The sequence below is a fragment of the Daucus carota genome, chromosome 3 (assembly GCF_001625215.2).
Source record: "Daucus carota subsp. sativus chromosome 3, DH1 v3.0, whole genome shotgun sequence".
NCBI classification, from domain to species: Eukaryota; Viridiplantae; Streptophyta; class Magnoliopsida; order Apiales; family Apiaceae; genus Daucus; species Daucus carota.
This window is the reverse complement of record NC_030383.2, coordinates 58,972,180-58,994,049: the sequence shown is the minus strand read 5'-3', so window position 1 is coordinate 58,994,049 and position 21,870 is coordinate 58,972,180. Positions and strand designations below refer to the sequence as shown.

At 35.7% G+C, this 21,870-nt stretch overlaps 3 protein-coding genes across 5 annotated transcripts; 2 read left to right on the top strand and 1 right to left on the bottom strand.

Annotated features, from left to right (window-relative positions):
- Positions 1–1,234: 1,234 nt before the first annotated feature.
- LOC108214490 (beta-1,6-galactosyltransferase GALT29A) lies at positions 1,235–2,918 on the bottom strand. The gene has a single exon (XM_017386500.2). The coding sequence runs from the start codon at positions 2,579–2,581 to the stop codon at positions 1,454–1,456; it is 1,128 nt and encodes a 375-aa protein (XP_017241989.2). The 5' UTR covers positions 2,582–2,918; the 3' UTR covers positions 1,235–1,453.
- Positions 2,919–4,327: 1,409 nt separating this feature from the next.
- On the top strand, positions 4,328–8,626 carry LOC108214489 (protein SUPPRESSOR OF K(+) TRANSPORT GROWTH DEFECT 1). Its single transcript, XM_017386499.2, has 8 exons — positions 4,328–4,940; positions 6,020–6,125; positions 6,829–7,027; positions 7,213–7,281; positions 7,359–7,433; positions 7,523–7,621; positions 7,720–7,875; positions 8,151–8,626. Exons 1-8 carry the CDS (start codon positions 4,448–4,450, stop codon positions 8,274–8,276), a joined length of 1,323 nt encoding a protein of 440 aa, XP_017241988.1. The 5' UTR covers positions 4,328–4,447; the 3' UTR covers positions 8,277–8,626.
- A 4,221-nt stretch (positions 8,627–12,847) lies between these two features.
- LOC108214926 (protein HIRA) lies at positions 12,848–20,668 on the top strand. Of its 3 annotated transcripts, XM_017387178.2 has the most exons (11): positions 12,848–12,928; positions 13,174–13,359; positions 14,630–14,905; positions 15,130–15,381; positions 15,460–15,860; positions 15,972–16,971; positions 17,837–18,047; positions 18,199–18,439; positions 18,698–18,820; positions 19,245–19,362; positions 19,860–20,668. In XM_017387178.2, the coding sequence occupies exons 2-11, from the start codon at positions 13,252–13,254 to the stop codon at positions 20,295–20,297; spliced, it is 3,168 nt and encodes a 1,055-aa protein (XP_017242667.1). In that variant the 5' UTR covers positions 12,848–12,928; positions 13,174–13,251; the 3' UTR covers positions 20,298–20,668. The 3 variants fall into 3 exon arrangements, with proteins under 3 accessions (XP_017242667.1, XP_063945790.1, XP_017242668.1); XM_064089720.1 differs by lacking the exon at positions 12,848–12,928 and having other exon boundaries at positions 13,107–13,359; XM_017387179.2 differs by lacking the exons at positions 12,848–12,928; positions 13,174–13,359 and having other exon boundaries at positions 14,764–14,905; positions 15,127–15,381.
- The last annotated feature ends 1,202 nt before the right edge of the window (positions 20,669–21,870 follow it).

The window sequence follows — 21,870 nt, the reverse complement described above, 5'->3', positions numbered from 1 at the left end:
AATTGACAAGGTTCACATCAGTGTTGCTTCGGGCTCAATATATTGAGCTGCGGGTTTGCTGTAATTTTCAGGTTCTGCTGAAGAAATCTGGACTCTGTGACTACACTTTTTTCAGAATGCGATATCTTTATTTTGCATAAGAATCGCATTCTTGGTGACTACACTTTTTTCAGAATGCAATAAAGATTCAGAATGCAATTTTTTTTATTTTGCATAAGAATCGCATTCTTGGTAATATAATCGCGGTATATAATCAAAAGGATGCGCACAGCCAGTATTTTAAAAAATTGGAATCGGACTTAATAAGTCACGAAATGGTTAGTCGAAATAAGTCACGAAATGGTTAGTCGAAGATTAATTAGATTGATCGAAATTAATCGGATGATTAATTAGATGATTAATTGAATAAATGAACATTTAATCAGTTCAGCCAGTTACGGAACATCAACTGACTTGCTTTAAAAAAGCGCACAGCACAAAGCCTTCGTGTTCTTCAGTTGTGGTATTAGATGCTAAACCACTGTGTTATATATTAATGGCATTCGAAGCCAGTATCACCGCAGATTACATAAACTTGACAGAGATCGTAGGTGTCAGACATTCAGTATAAAGATTGATTTGTAATCAACAGAAAATTTGGTTCAACAACTAAGTAATTTACACAATTAAAGCCTGTGGGTAAAGCAACCGCTTGCACACCTCCCTTTGTTTGGGGAAGATAATTATCAAGTCAAGGAAAAAATATCAATTTGATCGCTCGTTTTGAATCGTTTCATTCAAAATATCCGACTTGACCTATGGACGAATATGCACCCGATTCATAACCTGAAAGTTTCTCGGGCCCTTGCTTAGTTGCTTGGTACATAGCTAACTCTTGCTCCCATCATCATTTACAGCCTCAACTAATTTGAACCAACAACCCTGTTTTTATATCTCTCTCCCTGTACAAATCCCCCAAGTTTAACCGGGGTTTCTAGCTGACAAGTCAAAACATACCAGCTCTGGCTGAGCTATAGGTATAATCCAAAGAAACTGTTATGCAATGCATCAGTTTTACCAATTTCTCATACTGCAGACCAAACAACTGGGTACCATTACGAGATAACAGCCCAACCAACCATACAAGTCTGTAAATCTATCTACTGAGCTCTGGTTTGATAGCCCGACTTCAAATAATACTGAACCTAAATACAAGACTCGGCACCCATAAAACTTTTAGCATGATAGTGAGTGATTCTACAAAAATTAAATGTAGATATAATAAGGCAATTTCAGAATTGAACTTTTCACATTTGAAATACAATCTTTGGACAGACGAGGCTAGTTTTTGTATACAGCAATTTTGCTAATCTGTTTCTGCCAAACACTATGTTACAACACATGGTATACTCATACATGTTTAAGACAATTACCCATTATACACAAGCAATAGGCCTTAAACAAGTGCATAATGTTATTGATACAAAACAACAGCAGGAAACTTGAACTTATCTGAGATAAACGGAATGACCCTTGGTTTGTGCACCAAATCACGATAAAATTCATATTCTGCTTCGTAATCATGTAACTGAAGCTCGGCCTTTTGATTAGTATGGTAATGATGCTTAGCTTTATCTGACTTCCCAAACCCAAAGATACTGACTTTTTCACAAACCCCCACAGCAAGCAAAATGGCTTGCATACCCGAAGAATAATGAAAATTAACTCCGTCATGAGCAGACCCCCATTCACCAACATCTTTCGCAGCAACTTGAATAAATCGTTTCAGAGAATAGTACTTTACAATCCGAGAACACAGCGCATCAAAGCCAGGATCAGTGATAATCAATGGCGCCTTATGAGACGAGTTGCACAAAACGTAATCAAAAAAATGAACGGGTTGGCACATATACATGACAATTGGAACCTTATCTCCATAAGGGTGACAATAACAACTTTCCCTACGAGCACACAAATGAAGTATATTACTATTCACAAAAGAAATGCTCGTTTTCAAACCAACATTTCTTTCAAAATTACTAATCCTCGCGTTATTCAATCTAATAACAAGCTCATGACTATCGATCAATTTACCATACTCATGATTCAACAAAATCCCACTATTCCCAACAACAGCACAGGTCTTATGTTTTTTGCCAACATCAACTAAACCGTTAAACGAATCAACCAAATTAGTCATCATATTAGACTGAAACCGCCTCCTCCTCGACCATTTCTGTAAATTCTTCCTAAACTCCAACCACAATCTATAAAACTCAGGAGAACGAAGGTTTACCGGGACCCCCCTAGCCGACCTCACACGAACATCAATCCGACGCTTCCCAGTCGACATAAAAGTCCGGTGTCGACCCTGCATTTTAAAATTCCCCTCCAGCAAGCTCTCAATTTCTTGACTCAACTTAGACTCCCCCATATCAACAGAAGCCAACTTCAAAAGGGTAGCATTAAAAACCGGTCTTTCGACGAAATGTGAGCTGGAATCAACCTCAAAACCTCGCCGAAGACTATTCTGATAGCTCAAAGACACCACCAAAACAACAAAAATCAAGAAACTCAAGAGATGCCTCATGGGGTATTTCATCTCCAAGTTTAATCAAATGGGGTTTAAATCAAACACCTCCTAGAGCTAAATCTTGAATCTTGGTGAATATACATACAAATTTGAGTGATTCTTGGCCATTTTGTAATGGAACAGTGAGTGAAAAAAGGTGGGATTTTTAACAATGGGGTGTGTAATAGAAGAGTTGATAGAGGTGAGTGATGTAAGTATAGATGTGGGGTTGTGTGTATATTGTGGGAGAAGAGATCTAGGTGAGAAATGAGTAGAGGAGATTAGATTTGGGGAGTGAAGAACCCTAGGCTTTGGCAAGTTGGGGAAATAGAATTAATAATTGTAATTAGTAATTAGGGTTCATGTCACAGCGGCCCGGGCATGCTAGATTGGGCATGCCAGGCTGGGTATGCCCTAGGCATGCTTTTTGTTCATTTGGCATGCTTTTTTACTAATTTTTTATATAAATAATAAAATTTATATAAATATTATATCTTATAAATATTGAAAATTTTAAATATAGTCCAACTTCATAGTTAAATATTAGATAAACTACTAATATAAGTTAGTACTGTAATAAGTTCTGTTCATAATATTTACTAACTTTTGTTATATTTGTAAGTGCATTTTAGTATCAATCCTGTAATGATGCATCAGTTTTTGTTATATTTAATGGAAAATGACATGCCATTTGGGCATGTCTTTTTGTAAAATACATGCCTATAGACATGCCAGTGTGAACTGCCGTGACATGTACCCTATTAGTAATGGAATCCGAGGAGGGGTGGGTGTTTGTATTTACAAGGCATGCTTTTGGTGGTTAGCTGGATGGTTAGTTTTTTTAAAGCTGACCGGAGTAAGTACAAGAGATGCCTCGTATGATATCTTAATTCTGCTCTTCAAGTCTTATTTTTTAGACACATTTTTGTTTGTCATATTCTAGATTTTATAATAAAATATTACCCACTCTCTCTTTCTCTCTTCCTTTTATTGTCTTTTAATGATGAAAGAAAATTTTTAATAATAAAATATTCAATATGTAATGAGAATAAGGCATATTGTTGGAGTTGAAGTTAGTTAAATATGTCCTAAATCATTAGCACATAATTTTTTATATTATATTTAATGCATCAATTAGGATACTCTTGGACTTGCTCTTAGTTAGTTGACTTGATTCAGACTTTTCTTCTTTTATGCATGTATAAACTCTCTCTTTTCATTTTTTTTTGATAAATGACATAATTCAATAATAAAAAAACCATACACATCATCTATCTAAACAGTCGCATTGAACAGATAATTAAACAATTAGTAATGTAATCGGATACAAATGAAAATGAATCTAAAAAGATATTCAAGAAATCAGAGTACTCCTACCTAGACTTATGAAGTTAAGGAATTTTGTATAGAATAAAGGAGACGAGTGTTTTGAAAATCTCTAATTTATTTGAAGAAATTGATTGATTTTTTAAAAAATATTTTATCAATGATATTTCAATTTTATTTAAAACTTTTAATTTATAGAAAAATTTCTGATTTATAGAAAAAATTTCAGAAAATTTAGAAAATATAATGGAGATTTCTGAGAGACTTCATCTCAACGCCATCGTTTGTTTGATTGATATCGATTGATGATTCAGGAATTTCATTTTTCTTATATATTGTTAATATTTTCTATCTAAATTTTCGTAACATATTTTTTGATTAAATAAAAAATTCTTTAGATAAAAATCCTTTTTATGTAAAGAAATAAAAAATTTCAAACTGAACGTAAAACAAAAAACGGTAGTTTCAGATGCGCATTTTGACTCCTATTGAAATCAAACCCCATCATTTACAATTCACATCCCTCAAAACCCTAATTTCAAATCTTCCCCAAATCGTAACTCACAAATCATGTACAGCAACTTCAAAGAGCAAGCAATCGAGTACGTAAAACAAGCCGTGCAAGAAGACAATGCCGGCAATTACGCCAAGGCCTTCCCTTTATACATGAACGCTCTCGAATACTTCAAGACCCATCTCAAATACGAGAAGAATCCCAAGATCAAGGAGGCTATTACGGCGAAATTCACCGAGTATTTGCGTCGGGCGGAGGAGATTCGGGCGGTTCTTGATGATGGCGGAAACGGGTCGGGTCAGAATGGGGGTGGGGATGGGGGAAATGGGTCAGTGGTGGCGAAGCCGAAAGCGAAAGGGGGAGGTGGGGAAGGGGGGAATGGGGAGGGGGAGGATCCGGAGCAGGTGAAGCTGAGAGCGGGGTTGAATTCTGCGATTATTAGGGAGAAACCGAATGTTAAGTGGAATGATGTTGCGGGGTTGGAAAGTGCGAAGCAGGCGTTGCAGGAGGCGGTTATTTTGCCTGTTAAGTTCCCGCAGTTTTTTACGGGTAATGTTGGTTGTTTGAGTGGTGTTGGATTGAATGTGGATGTTTTCTTGTTACTATTAGTGTTGCTTTGTTTTGAGTTAGTTGAGTTGATTGTGCTTATAGATAATGGCTGCCTAAGTGGTATATGGTTTTCGATGGATTGTTAAATTGTTGAAGTTTGAAATTTAGGTTGCTCTATGTGTTTGATGATGTTTGAGGGTGTCATTATTTGTTTTGTATGTGATTTCTGTACTAATATTCTCAATATTGCTTATGGAAACGTAAGAGGTGCTTAGATGGACATTGGAGGCAAGCAATCAACAATCTCCGCCACTAACCTTTTTTAATGGTAAAACGAGTAAATAATAATGACCATAGGGGAAAAAGTTGAACTTTACTTGACAAAACGAAGTCGGACTGATGTTCATCTTTACTTCTTCAGAATGGAAATGCTACTCATTGCTCATTGGATCATGTAGGAATGTGATATCTCGTTAAATCTTTAACTTCCCATTACCGAATCTTGATTTTATTTATTAGAAAGATAGCAGTTTTCCATTACCGAATCTTTATTTGATATGAGGTGGGGTCGCGGGTGAATTTTATGCTTTAATTATTTTCTGTTGTCTACTGTATTAGCCTACATGATTCAATGAGAAGATATAGGGTGTTTCTGTCTTTGTCAAGTAAGGACGTCTTATCTTTTTCATCCGTGCTTTGTTGTTTTCCATGTAGATGTATACTGCGATGCACATTTCACGAATTCGTAATCTACATGGTAACTGTTAACTACGGTCTTGGAAGTCTTTGTTTGGTTAAGATATCTGTTATAATTCTCTTTATCTAGTCCAATAAACTATGCAACTGGTTATATCAAGCTAGCTTTATGCTTTGTACTGTATCAACTTCAAAAAGTAGTGAGATCAGTTATTTATCTAGTAGCCCAGGACCCTTCTACCAGAGGGACAAATCAGAATGTTCTAGGATTTTAAGCTTTATTTGATGTACGATCGACAATAATGATTTGAGATATTTTGTGTTTGATCAATTGATCTATTCTGGATGTAAATTTACATTTTTGATTCAAATACTTTTTTTAGGAAAAAGAAGGCCATGGAGAGCTTTTCTTTTATACGGGCCTCCTGGAACTGGGAAGTCATACTTAGCTAAGGCTGTTGCAACTGAAGCAGATTCTACATTTTTCAGGTATGTAATTTAGCTTACTTATGGTAAATGAAGAATTGTGACTTGTTTGTTATCTGTTTCTTAGAAATGATAAATATGTGCATTATCCATGCGGACTATTTTTAATGGAAGTTTTTGTGAAACTAACTGGACGTCACCTATCACAGTTTTTAGATAGAAAAAAAAAAAAGAGGTACTTAAACAATTACAATACTATCTAGCCATGATTCTAGTGTTTGTCCATTAAAGTGCCAACTGTGCAACCCTTGTGGTAAATCCGATATCTTAAATCATGTTATGATGTATGGTTTAGTATATTTTGTGATTAGCAACCAACACGAATACCGCATTTATTAAGTGTCGTTCAAATACTTGAATGGGTATTAAGCTTAAAAAGCTAGGGGTTATAAAGGTCATCTTAAAAAAAATTGGAAGTGTATAATGCTATTTTTTTTAAAGCCTCGTAGGCTTGTTAGTAGTGAAGGGATGTGCTGCATAATAGGAGACCTACAAATACTAATAAATCTATATTATCTGTCTAGGATTGCTTGCTTTAGCCTTCTGTAACTTTATTTATCTCTCTGTAATGATGCAACATTATGACAAGTAATTTGGTTTGTTATGACTGTCAATGTAGATCTATCTCTCTTGTAGAAACAACTTTTATGTTGTACATCAACTTAATCCATTAAGTTGGCAAGTGCCAACTGCTTCCTTAGTGCAGTATTTCTTCTTCGGATCTGGTTTCTAAGTGGATGGGTGAAAGTGAGAAATTAGTATCAAATCTTTTCCAAATGGCTCGTGATAGTGCTCCTTCTATCATCTTTATTGATGAAATAGATTCTTTGTGTGGGCAACGTGGAGAAGGCAATGAAAGTGAAGCTTCCAGACGCATTAAAACTGAACTTCTTGTGCAAATGCAGGTATTTAAGTAACAATTAAATGTTTAACCGTCTTATGTTGAAATTTACTGCAAATACTCTCTAAAAAGACCTGTTAATAAGATTTACCGAAGTGGTTGCCACTGCTAATTCATTATTTCTGTGAATGAGTCTATTTTGCATGTTTTGTTTTTTTAAAGTTAAGTTGCTCTGGACACGTTTTTCAGGGTGTTGGGACAAATGATGAGAAAGTCCTTGTTCTTGCAGCTACAAATACACCCTATGCTTTGGACCAGGTATGGTGGCTCTTTGCGAAGTTTGGCTTTCTAGAATATCTTTATCATAGTACTTTTTGTAACTGAGCAGTTTACAGGCTATTAGGCGAAGATTTGACAAACGTATATACATTCCCCTTCCAGAAGGAAAAGCACGACAACACATGTTCAAGGTAAAGGGACTTCTTTGTAAAGTTCTTTCCAAAAAGCAAGTTTTTACGTTCTGCTATCTAGTTGATTGTGACGTTATGTACATAATCAGGTGCATTTGGGAGATACCCCCCATGATTTGACAGAAAGTGATTTCGAAATCTTGGGTCATAAAACAGAAGGGTTTTCTGGTTCTGATATCTCAGTTTGTGTAAGCATGGAACCTAACAAAGTTAATCCTTTTGTATAGTTGACCTTTGCTCGCATTTTATTTAAATTTCTGTATATTTATCCTCTTTTTGTGAGAAGGTCAAAGATGTCCTCTTTGAACCTGTTCGGAAAACCCAAGATGCCATGTTTTTCGTTGGATTAAATGATGGTACTTGGGTACCATGTGGACCAAAGCAGCGGGGCGCTGTTCAAACAACAATGCAGGATCTTGCTGCCCGAGGACTTGCTGCAAAGGTATTATTTTTCTATCTGCGTAGCGAATACATTAGTGCCTGCCTATACTTTGATATGCCTGAGTGTATCGAATATTATATAGAATCAAGTTTTGTGTCAGTTAAGTCGTTTGAAAAGGCAGATGAACATTATTTTTCATTTGGTCCTGAACTGATGGAAATAAAAATTACCCCTCTGTGACCAAATAAAGTGGGGGATGTATTGAATCATAATTTCCATCTTTCTAGATTATGCTGTTGATGTATCATGTCTTACTGATATATATGTATTTGCAGATTGTTCCACCTCCTATATCAAGAACAGATTTTGATAAGGTCCTTGCTAGGCAGAGGCCTACGGTGAGCAAATCTGACCTTGATGTACATGAGAGATTCACTACAGAGTTTGGGGAGGAAGGCTGAGCAGCTGAATCACACCAACATATGTAATCACAGAGGTTGAAGAAATCAAAAAGTTGGTGGAATAGAAGATATATCTTATGTAAGTTATAATTTCATCCATTTTACTGGATTTTGGGACATCTACCAAAAGCTTTCCTCAAGCAGAGGTATACTATGAGGCATCTGCGACTTTGCATTTTATGATTCTGCCTAGAGGGAGGGATTCCAAGTTGTATTTAACTCTTCCCCATGTGCTTGTTTTATCACTGTAAAAAAGCGTTGCAGTTGGTGTTGTTGAATCTGATGAATTTATGCTAATCTCTATAGTTGACCAAGCACTTGATCATCTTAAGCCGATTTGATTGTTGATATATTTTACCTTTATTTTGTTTCAAGTAACAATCATTTGCAAATCAGCTCTCATAGTCTCATATAATTGTTGATGTACATCTTCGAAGCTTAGAGTTTTCCTAACACTTGTAGAGGTTTGATATACTCTGAATAGTAACCTCAAATGTATCCTGTCAAAAAACAAAAAAAACTCAAATATAAATTGTTCCTTGAATAAGAGCTTCAATGAAAATCAATCTAATTTTTTTTCTACTCCATACCAAATTACTTGTGACTTTGAGTTTCTGAATATATTTTAAAATGCATTGAAAACATAGCTTTACAAGTTTTTTTCCCGAATTTTTTTTTTTTAAAAAAAAGATACTCCCTCACTACAAGGTATCTAACTCGTAAATATCGTGGGAGTTTGGATAGACGGTTCCCGGTCTTCTTTCTAATATAAGTGGGCTTCTGCTTGTTTGCTTGGAAAAAAATAAGCGCCTTTGAACCCCGAGGCTGAAGCAAGAAAAGATAAAAATAAATAAATTTATGCTTATGTGATTCTTTGTATCAGAAAAAGCACATAACTTATAAAATTTTAACATAATTCTAACTAATTCTTTTTTAAATTTAGCCAAAAACATGAAATCTCTTCTTCCTTTTCACTTTTATAAGCCCTTTCTCATGGCGCAACATGTTTATATGTTCCGTCGTGAATTTTATGTGAAAAGGTCGCGGATCTCACAAAATCCACGAGTAATGCCGGAAATAATGGAGTTGGGCGAAATGGCTCAAAAATATTTTCATTTTTGAAAGGAAAAACTATATAGAATTGCGTTTTGGTCTGAAAATACTACAAAATGTGACACGATCTCGCGTTTTAGAAATACAAGGCTACATGAAATATCGTTATGGTTTAAAACGTTAAATCGTGTAGCAATGATAAACGCCGCACGATCTAGCATTTTGAATTGTAAAATGGTAGGTCGGGGCCTTCTTCTTCGACAGCGATATTTGATATCATTTTATTGAAAATTGTGACTGTGAGAACCAACACCCGAATTTTATTGGCCGCTTCTGTTATATCTGCCGACAGAATACTCTAGATCCTTTCTCAAGGTGATTAACTAATGACTTTGTCAAGGTGATTAACTGATGACTTGATGCGTTCTATGAATAAGCTACCTATATGAGAACAACAAAAGATCTTCCTGTAAGAGAACGTGAAGGTGTTTGGCATTCGCTGCAAAAATGCATTCATGGACACAAAGCTGAAGGTGATTGTTGGAACAGATCTGATAGAACTCACAAGCTATGTTTATACCAACTCTAGTAACATGAGTTATAGAGTTGAAACGCTGCACGGTTCTAAAATTATCTCTGTAAATTATAAAACGCGTTTCAACTTTGTAACTTATAACTTACTAACTTATAACTCTGTCAAGAAATATATAACTGTGGTTCCAATCTTTAGTTATAACTAACAGGAATCCGATTGCTAGAATTTCCAAAAGATGGTAAATCTTTTGATAAAACCAGCCAAGGATATGGTAATCAAAGTAAGTTAAAACAATGCAATTCTTTAGTTTCAGATTTTTTTTTCAAACTAAAGAACTAATATTTCTTTCTTAGTATAACAACATACAAAAGACGCCTTTTAAATTTGAAAACTAGCCTTATATAAACAGCAGCAGGAATCGAAATTTTGAATGTATGGTCTCCATTAGCAATTGATGCTGCTGATGGACAGTCAGTGGCTGATGTATTACACGTTTTGACTGTGTGCCACAAATCTCTGCAATAGCATCCATCTTAAATCTTGTGTTCTTATCGTAGTTCAGCAATAGTGAACTTCACAAAATGGCTCAGGTATGTTTGAAATTCAGATACTTCTTGCAGCAGCAGTACTTGATAACTCACACAGTTTCATTGGAATTTATTTTAATGCTACAGAAGGCACAGCTTCAGGCACATAAGTGCAGTTGCTGCACTAAACTGAGTACTAATATCTGACTTTACTGTCAACGACGCTGTTGATTTCCTCTGGCAGAAATAGCGCTGATTCTAGCCATCTGAAGAATTGTACTGGCCAACAAGTTTATTCCACGAACTAGACATGAAACTTATATGAATTTAACACCTTCCCAAACATTTGCAGGTTTAAAGTAGCGGAAATATTACATTCAAATCTAACTATTATATAAATAACACCACCAAGGGAATCCCAATCCTGATAGTTCCTTGCATAGTAACCAAGTTGAAAGTATCAAACTAGGAGATATATCATGTGTTTCCCTTGTGAATCATAATAGTTCACTAAAAAAAAAAATCAAACCAAATTTCCATATACATTTCTTTTTCCGCTTGTGATACACAATTATAGAATTAAATATTCATGATTACTGCTAAAAATTCATTGCTATATCGGGTGTACATCCTCCAAATTTATGGAGTTCATGTAGTTGAAGAGCTGGAAAGTGCTGCAGCATTCCCTGGAATTCTCCAACAAAATGCAAGGTATCATCTCTTATTAATAAGTTAACTAAAACTTCAAAAACTCTTTTATCTTGTACCTTAAAAGCCTTTCTCATGATACAACATGTCTATATGTTCAAAGCCGCAAATTTTTTAGTCCGCTTGTATCAGGCTAGCAGCTTTGCCTAAACAAAACTCTGGAGTTTATCCCCTTTTTCAAGGTGATTGCAGTGTGTGCATTGGAAATATGGACTAAGCTGCTGAATGGGAGGGCTAAAAAACTGTTGAGATATTCATCATTGATCAGCTGCAAGAACGCATATATGGTCACGGGGATTGTTGAAGCTAACAAAGTTTCTAGAGTTTAAACACTACCCAGTACAGGCATTTGATTTCTAGAATCTCCAAAACACGGATGGTCCTTGTATATAAAACCATCCTCCAAGATAGTAAAGTCTTCAATAGGCCCCAACAGCCTGGCTCCTGATATAATCCAAGCAAGCTAGAATGATGCAATTCTTTACTCTGCAATCGCAGTCATCATAGAATCTTGTCAATCTTTCCAGAGTCCAGCAGAAATAAAAATTTACAATAATGACTTCAGGTATGTTCTTGAACTCAAACATGACTATATCTGTTACTTCCTTGCCTACTTCTACTATATAATGCTTTTTCCTGCAGCAGCAACGGTTGCTAATTCTCGCAATTTCATCAGAAAATTTTCAAATGCTTCAGATGCCACAGCTTTGGGCACGCTGTTGCAGCACGAGATCCTGGACTAATACGCCACTTGATTTTCAACAACGCTATTTGTTTTCTCTGGCCGCAATGTTGCTAATTCTAGTTGTCCAAAGAACCTTACTGGCTAACAATCCATCAATTCACGTCTCCAAGATAATATGAAGTTCATTCCTGTCTATGTGAAGTTGTTTATCTTCGAAAGGCCCATCAGTATATTTTTCAAATCTGGATCATATTTGGTGTAAATTCTACTGGTGCAATGTACCTTATCAGCTTAAGGTTTCAAGAACATAATGTAAGCCTTACAAGTGCTGCAATGGAAGTCATTGACATGAACAATTTTACTGCATAAGCATCTGGAGATGATAGATTTGTTATTAATATCCTAGTATAGATATATGAAATCTTGTTGTTTAAAGAAGTAACAGATTCGAATCTTGTCAAAAACAAAAGCGGACTATCAAGCAGTTAATATATTTCATAGTAAAACCAATGCTTGACAGTTGATTCATCATTACCATTTTGCCATCTTTGTTTTAATAGTCCAACTACTCACAAAGTAGATCAGTAAGATAGCCACAAATAATAAAGAATCGTTGGATGGAGATTAACTCAAAAAATTCTATTCTGTCCTTGTAGCTAGTAGGAGGCTTCTTCTGTACAATTCTCTTATATTCAAGAGAGTAAAATTAAGCTTTCAACATGCCATATTAAAAAACGAGAAGCCCAATGGACACTAGCCCAAACTTCTCAATTTCAATTGTTTTTCCGCCTATTTAGAACACATTAATTGTGTTTAGGCCTATCTATAATACATTGATATTTACCCTTAACTAAATTTCTAAGTAATTCTAAACTGAAAAAATGAGAAAGCACAACAATATAACGATAAAAATATTAGAAACATAAATCATCTTCAAATTTTCAAATTTAACCAAAAAAACTTCGAATTTTTATTTTTCAAAATAATTTTTAGTTGGACTAAAATAAAGCCCATAAACTTTTCTTTTTTGCTTAAGATCCATACATTCTAACAATGTGTATGTGTAGTGTAGGTCCTATAAATACTACAACAATAGACACAACCAAGTAGTGTAAAAAATCACTATCTTGCAAGTTTACCCTAGGTATCAATCTTTCTTTCTTACCCTCTTCTCGTACTTTTGTTTTAACATTAACAAAACATCTCATGTTTCCTCTCCTTCTCTTCTTTTCCCCCTTTTCAACTCTTTCTTTAGATTTTGACCGTTACTTTCTCTATTTTTTTCATTTTTCTCCCTTTTTTACTTGGTTTTCTTCTTAAACTTCACTCTTTCACTAAAAAGTTGCTATCTTTAATCTGGGTTTTTCTTAAATTGGGTTCTTTTTGCAGGACTAACCCTAATTAGGGCTTTTCTTGGGTTTTTATTTTGTGGGTTTTTGGGCTTCTAGGTGAATTCAAGAATTGAAGATGATTGCAGATAGACCCAGTTGGATTAGGCATGAGGGCTTGCAGATTTTCACCATTGATGTTGAGCCTGGTGGGCTGAGATTTGCTACTGGTGGTGGTGATCATAAGGTATAGCTGCCTCTTCTTTTTTCGAAACAAGAATTGGGTATATATGTCTTATGTGCGTGTATTGTATTGCCTGTGTGTGTTTTTATATGTATGGGCAAAAACTTGTAATGTTGGTACTAATAATTGAATTGAACTACAATTCTTTTTCGGTTTTCTTTTGTTATAATTCAGGTTGCTAGTCCCCTGGTCTTTAGCTTTATGATGAAGCAATCTTGAAAATTGTACTAGTTAGTAGTGTGCATGGGTATGTTAAAGTAGGATAAGGAGTTTCGATACCCGTTCTTTGTGATTTCTAAAATAGAAGCTGCTTTGCAGAATATCGTAATGTGTGTGCGCATGCCGAAAAAACTAGTGCCAGCAATGACTGTTATTATTGAATTGAATTAATTTGGCATTTCGGGTTCCTGTTGCAGTAATCTTGATGGCAGTCTCTCAGACTGTTCTTTATGACAAGGCAACCTTAATATATGTGCTAATGTAGTACGTAGTATAGATGGGTATGTTGAAGTATTAAAGGATGTCATTATATAGCGACTGTGATTCCTAAAATAAATGCTACTTGACAAAATATTGTAATTTTGCTTGTGCATGGACAAAATTTTGTAATGGGGATTACTTTTTAGTGATTGGCTTTTCGGGCTTTAAATTTTGTAACCCGTGTAGGTAGTCCCTCCATCTCAGCAGTTTGATGAAGCAAGTTTAAAATGGTTACTAAATTAGTACTCCCTACGTCATATAATTATTGCCTCTTTCACTTTTTGACGTATTCCAGCATCTGTGTGCACATAATAATTCTAAAATTTTCTTTGTTATTCATAAAAATTTGAATCTTTAACTTTTGTACTAAGAAAGAAAATCGTGAAAACATGATGTGGAATTATCTTCTTTATACATCTTAAATGCGGGAAAGGAGCAACTGATTATGGGACAGAGGAAGTAGTTTATATGTGTATGTCTGTATATTCAAGGCAGGTTTATCATATGTTTGTGATTCCTTAAATAGAACTGCCTTGAATATGTCGATCCAAGCTGAATGCTAATCGCTTTACGGGGTCCTTTTTTACAAGGTTGATTGCTAGCTCCACCTGAGCTTTGTGTTATAACATTTTGGAATTTTATACTAATTTAAGAGTTTGTATGGATATGTTAAAATATTTATTGGTGGTTCACTAAAACTATCGGCAGGGATCCACTTGGAAAACTGTCTGACCCTGCGAGTTCAAATGTTTCTTTTAAAATTTTGCGGGTGTGTGCACGTGCTTTTGTGCAGGTCCGTATTTGGAATGCAAAAGCTGTTACAAGAGAATTGCCTGATGAAGGATCAATTTCACAACTTCTTGCTACTCTTCGTGATCATTTTGGATCAGTAAACTGTGTTAGGTGGGCGAAGCATGGCCGGTTTATTGCATCTGGGTCTGACGATCAGGTAATAATGATTCACGAGAGGAAGCCTGGTTCAGGAACTACTGAATTTGGCAGCGGGGAACCTCCAGATGTGGAGAATTGGAAGGTGGCCATGACTTTGAGGGGACACACAGCGGATGTGGTAATGAGATTGATTTAGATATGTGTGTGCGAGCGTACTTGTCTATCTATCTATATATATATATATATAAGTGGTCTAAGATTTTTTTACTTCATATTTTTATAAATGTTTTAAGCATCAAACATTACAATTTAAAATAAATAAATTATGATTCAATTTAAATAGCTGTGTTCAACTATGTACTTGTCTAACCAGAGAAATCTTATTTACCATGCGTAAAGTAGGTGGATCTTAATTGGTCTCCTGATGACTCGACGTTGGTTAGTGGGAGCTTGGATAATACTATTCATGTATGGAATATGAGCAATGGCATATGCACTGCTGTTCTTAGGGGTCACTCCAGTTTAGTTAAAGGAGTTACCTGGGATCCTATAGGTTCTTTCATAGCTAGTCAATCAGATGATAAAACTGTCATCATTTGGCGAACAAGTGATTGGAGTCTTGCTCACAGGACTGATGGACACTGGAGTAAATCTGTATGTCAATGACTGATTAGTGAAAGTTAATATTATTACCTTTTTCCCCACTCTAATCAGATTTTTCAAAATTTTCAGCTTGGATCTACATTCTTTAGGCGCCTTGGGTGGTCACCATGTGGCCATTTTATTACCACTACTCATGGTTTCCAGAAACCGAGGCATTCCGCACCAGTACTAGAGAGAGGAGAGTGGTCAGCCACTTTTGACTTCTTGGGTCACAATGCCCCTATCATTGTGGTAAAGTTCAACCATTCAATGTTTAGAAGGAATATATCTGCTTCTCATGAAGCAAAAGCTGCATCTATAGGCTGGACGAATGGGTCTTCTTCTAAGACAGGGGATAAAGAATTACAACCATATAATATTATTGCAATAGGGAGTCAGGATCGAACCATTACAGTATGGACGACGGCGAGCCCTCGCCCTCTCTTTGTGGCCAAGCATTTCTTTTCACAGAGTGTTGTAGATTTATCCTGGTAAACACACTATTAAACTGTAAAAGATCTTACAAACATGAATAGAATTATATTTTTCAAGTCTTCTTGATTCCATTAGCTCTGAATTAACTAATAACGTTCATGTACCAGGAGTCCTGATGGGTATACTTTGTTTGCTTGTTCACTTGATGGTACTGTGTCTATTTTCCATTTTGAGGTAAAAGAATTTGGACACAAGCTAAGCGATACCGAGTTAGATGAGTTAAAGCGAAATCGTTATGGTGATGTCAGGGGCCGACAGGCAAACTTAGCAGAAAGTCCTGCACAATTGTTGCTTGAAGCAGCATCAGCAAAACTTACCCCAGGCAAAAGACTAGCTACAGATGTTCTGCAGAACAACAGGCCTTTGAAAACTTCTGCTGGTGTGGGGATTGCTACAAATTCTTCTAAACCTCAGACTATTAATGGAAAGAAAAATTTAGGATCAGGTGGTGATTCAATAAATAAGGCGAAACCTTCTGCAAGGGTTGTTAGTCCAGTAAAACAGAGGGAATATCGGCGTCCAGATGGTAGAAAGAGGATAATCCCAGAAGCTGTTGGAATGCCCTCCCAGCAGGAAAATATATTGGGCAGTGTTGCTCAATCCTCTGAATTTAATTTGAATTCATCGGAACACAATATTAATAACAACAATAATGGGTTTGTACATGCTGATAGTGCTGTCCAAGGAGTTACTGTGAGGAGATCAGTTGGGGGGAGCTCTGATAATAAGGAGCGCACAGGTGTCACTGCTAGGGCAGCTATTAGTGACAGTCTGGTAATCGAGAAGGTTCCGGTATCTGCTGGTACTGGAGGAAGCATGAATGTTGAACAGGTCGGAATCTTAAAAAATTCAAGTTCCGCTACTGGCAGTGGTAATCTTTCGATTAAGATACGTGACAAGGAAGGTGAAATTTTCTTGGAGGCTTGTCCAAAAGAACATGCATCAAATGACATGGTTGTGGTTGGAACTACATGTATGATAAATGAAACACAAATCACTTGTAAAAGGACTCAAACTCTTTGGTCTGATAGAATTTCTAGTAAGGTCACTGTACTCGCTGGAAATGCTAACTTTTGGGCTGTTGGCTGTGAGGATGGATGCCTGCAGGTATATGTTAAATATCTAATTTTTTCCTTTTGCTGATAGATAGTTTGACTTGCCGACATCTAAATTACTTCTTTTTTATTTTAAAGTAAAATTAAATATTAAGCATGTATATATTTATGGTTGAAAATATCAAAGCAAATCATTGAAACTTCCACCTTTTCTTCAATAATGCTAATCTTATTGATTCAGGCTGAGTTTGGCCGATTTCAGGCCGAGTTTAAGATCTGTTCTCTACCTTTTCTCTTCTCTAATTTTCAGCCTATTTGTGTGTCGTTCATACTATATAATTATATGTCATGTATATACTGCACACACATACACTCACATTATTGATTTATCATTTCTTGTTCATCGATTTGATAAATGTTGCACTTTAGAGTTTAAATAATGCTTTCTTTGAGTTTCATGTAGTTGTTTGTGTTTCTTTTTTCTTTTGCATAATTTGATCATATATATAAATTCATCTTTTAAATAATTCACTTCACTTGGATGAGGCACACCTCGCCTTGCGCCTCATTTCCTAGGCTCCATGTGATGGTGAGCCTCACGAGTTTAATAACATTGGTTCATCCATTCGAGAGTGGCTTGTTTTTTATGCATATGCAACACAACAATCTTCTGCCTATTGTAAGTGTACACTTGTGTGTTACATAGGTGTCTATAAGAACACTTGTGTATTAAACAGGTGTCTATAACAAACCAGTATCAACCTGTTTGGGCGTGTTTAATTCAGAAAGACCCCTAGCCTGACCCTGACAAGTAGTTGAGAATTTTAATTTACTGGGGGATGCTGGCCCGTTTCTATTTAGATCATGTAAGTTATAGATGAGCATATTCTGAATTGTTTTGCACTTATGTGGGACAGGTTTACACAAAATGCGGGAGACGTGCAATGCCGGCCATGATGGTGGGATCTGCATCTGTATTCATAGATTGTGACGAGTCGTGGAAATTGTTGCTTGTCACAAGAAAGGGGTCATTATATATCTGGGATCTGTTTAACAGGAAATGTCTCCTTCATGATTCTCTAATATCACTAATGACTTCAGGTCTAATTTCTTCTGGTCAAGATGCAGGTAATGTAACATGCTTAAAAGTTGAATAAGTTATACTTATTACGTATGTTCTAAAAACCCTTTAATAGGCTCAAATCCTGCATGTTAGCAACATGCAACATATTGTGCAGGTGAATTTGATGTGTCTATTTACTTTCCATCTTGTTTCCAGGCATGATTAAAGTGAAATCTGCAAAGCTATCAAAATCTGGTTTCCCGATTGTGGTGTTAGCCACACGTCATGCCTTCGTCTTTGATATGAGCCTCATGTGTTGGTTAAGGGTTGCAGATGACAGCTATTCCTCGTCAAATTTTGCGAGCTCGTGTAATTTAGGATTGGGTCACAGTGGTGAATTGGCAGGCTTGCAGGTGGATGTCAGAAAGTTCTCTGCTAGAAAACCTGGTTGGAGTAGGTATGTAACATTTTAAATAATTGTAAGGAGTATGACTTGCTCTTTATATGTTATAAACTTAAATATTTTTCTATTTGCAATAAAGTGGTTATGCCTTATGCCAAATATATATTTAAAACTCAGTGACTTTTATGAGTCCTTCCCCTATAGGATAAGTAAAAAACTAGATGTCCTGAATACAACCAATTGTCATACTGGTTGCTCAATTAAATTTTTTAGGCTAAAGTGCTTATTTCTTCGGCGTGCTTGTTGGTTCAGGGTGACTGATGATGGTGTGCAGACTCGTGCTCACTTGGAAGTGCAATTGGCATCAGCGCAGGCATTGCAATCTCCAATCGAATATCGCCAGTGTCTTCTGTCTTACATACGCTTTTTAGCAAGGTTTGTTGTTCTGATGTTCTTCCTTCAATTATTTGTGGTTTAATTGCTCGGTAATTTTTTCTTTTTTCTAGCTAAATATTGTTTAGTCATCGGCTCATCGCCATTAAATTATGAGACTTAGGATATAGAAATTAGTTGTGGTGACAGATTAAAGCCAAATTATTAACTAATTGAGGTTGATTTGGTGTTATATTAAAGTGTTTGATATGAATAACACATCTTCAGATGGCGCAGCTTAAAGTGGAAAATGGTTTTAAGCCCCGGGCTTAAAGCCCAGGCAAAAAGGCTCTTAGTTAATGCATTTTTATCTTTTTAATTTGATTATATTAAGGTGTTGCAAATTAGGTGTAGAAAGCTATAGTTCCAATATACAAATGGCGCAGCTTGTGTTGTACTAAAGTGGATATTTATGCTTGAGTAACAGGGAGGCAGATGAATCCCGATTACGAGAAATTTGTGAGAGTTTTCTTGGACCGCCAACAGGGATGGTTGAATCTACAGCTTCCAACCCAGAGAATCCAGCGTGGGATCCTTGTGTTCTTGTGAGTTTTCTCTTTCTTGGCTGTACTATTCTTGAAGTTCTATACATAATTCCATTGCTTTAGATGGCCTATTAATTCAGTTGCTAAAGTGTTTAGATAACTGCTCACTGAACAAAAAAGATTATCCTCGTAACTTGTGTGCATGTTTTCAACTTGGAATTATTTCTGGTTGCTGTTGTATGGACTGTTCTATACAGAACAGAAGGAAGAAAAAGTACTCTTAAAATCTTGTCTCCGTTTAATTGTTATATTCAACTTTTTCTTGGGGGGAGGGGTGATTGGCACTTTTTACTGAGGTAAATCTGTGAACACTCATAATATGAAATAACTGCTTGTTTGATGGACATTTAATTAGTAAACAACCCCAACCCCCCCCCCCCCCCCCCCCCCCCCCCCCAATTTAGTCTCATGCTTGTGTGATTTGTCAGTATCAGATTGTGCTTTTTTGAATTAATGTCGAAATTACTTACGAGAAATAACTTATCTGGCTTTTACAGGGTCTGAAAAAGCACAAACTGCTAAGAGAAGATATTCTTCCTGCAATGGCGTCGAACAGAAAAGTACAACGTTTGCTAAATGAGTTCATGGATCTTCTCTCTGAATATGGAAATACTGAGATAAACCTAGAACAGAAACATCCCACTTGTCCGACAGCAGTTACAGTTAAAGATCAATCCAATCAGCTGATAACAGATCAGACAAGCAGTGCTCCTCCCGCTATAGATCAACTGGTCTCTAATTTGCCAACAAAAGATCAAACAAACCCTTCTCTTCCCACCAAAATTGTAGATGAATCTGGACCTCCAGGAGCAGAACCAATGGACATCTCAAATGAAACAAATCAAGCAGCACTTGTTGTACCTGTAACAGATGGGTCAAATTCGGGTCAACCAGAAACATTTGTCGTAAATTTGGTCCCCCAGCAGAACAGCTGAATTGAGTTGACTTCAGTTTTCGAAACCGGCATGGAGGATTAAGATCTAAACACCCACAAGCTCATAGTATGGCTAGAGTTGAAGCGTACTCTAGCCTGCTTGCTGATCTATATCTTCACATTTTTATAGAGCTTTTTAACCCTAGTATTTGCGGCAAGTAGTTCAGTTGCTAAATTTTCTAGTTCATGTTTTGTTTGCTTAATATACCTAGTTTTATAGCAAGTTTGTTACTTAGACTAAGTTGGGTAAAGTACTGTTGTAAAACTGCATCGACGAGGATGCTGTAAATCATAGATTTTCCCTTATCAAATATTTGATCAGTTCAGTCTGTAAAGTTTAAACTTTCAAATATTTGATCATTTCAGTTTTAAGCCAGATATATTACTAGTGATTGTTAGAATTATGCAAATGTGGTAAGGGATGTCAAAGGCCAAGTACAATTTGAATGTTGGTTTCTGGGGACTGGCCCCATTTTGGTTGGTATCCTTGAGAACTTGCATTTGCATTCGTTCTTTTGTGTTTTGTGATCTGAATTTATATTCTATATACTTTAAGTTTGTACATATACTCAGTACTGAAAGTGTAAAGAAATGGAAGGGACGGAGGGAGTACTAAAGACTCCACGTAGCTTAAATTAAAAAATGGTATGTTTGGTCCTTGGACGCTGAATTTTAAAGTGGGCTTAATATTGATTTTGGCCCAACAAGGCAAAAGCAGTGTACAGGAACTTCTTGGCATTTTGCATATGCAGCTTATTTTTCATTTTTTCTCTATCATTCGTTCCGGTAAATAAGTTTATCACCGCGGCACCAAAATCTAAAAAGCATACAAAATTGATCAGGACTGGATCGAATGAAAAATTGGAATTTTTTTAAAAAAATTTGTGAAGCGGCCGGACTGTTCTGAATGGGACTGAATGCATGGAATGAAAACTATATAAAAGATTTATAGAGAAAGAAGATAATATGATATGATAGTGATTAAATGTGAACATGAATATATTTAAAAATTTTGTGATAAAAATGGTAAGAAAACATGATGCATGAAACGAACATTCCTCCCAACACATGTTAGAATAGGAATGAAATAATGGAAGAAATGAAAATTATAGACATTTCTTCTGTCAACACCATTTTAGAGTATAAATTTATTTCATTCTCACTCCATCACATTCCTTCCAATGAACACAACTTAATATTTAGGTATGAAAATGAATCAACTTTCCTGGTTTTTGTTGAAATTTTAATATTTTCAAATTAATATCATCAAAACACCTCACATTTTGTTAATTTCTTTCCACGCACCCTGACAATCTATAGTTCTATATTGTTAAAACTAAGAATTTAGTCGGTCAGCATTTCGCCTACAAGTCTACAACCTCCTTTATTTAATATATATATATATATATATATATATATATATATATATATATATATATATATATATATAAATGATTTTTTTCTTGTAATTGAACATATTGAAATATTATAATAAATAAACTATATCTAAATATTCTCAATGAAACATCTCTTCAAATAAATTAATAATTAATTTTTTTGACACATTTAGACCT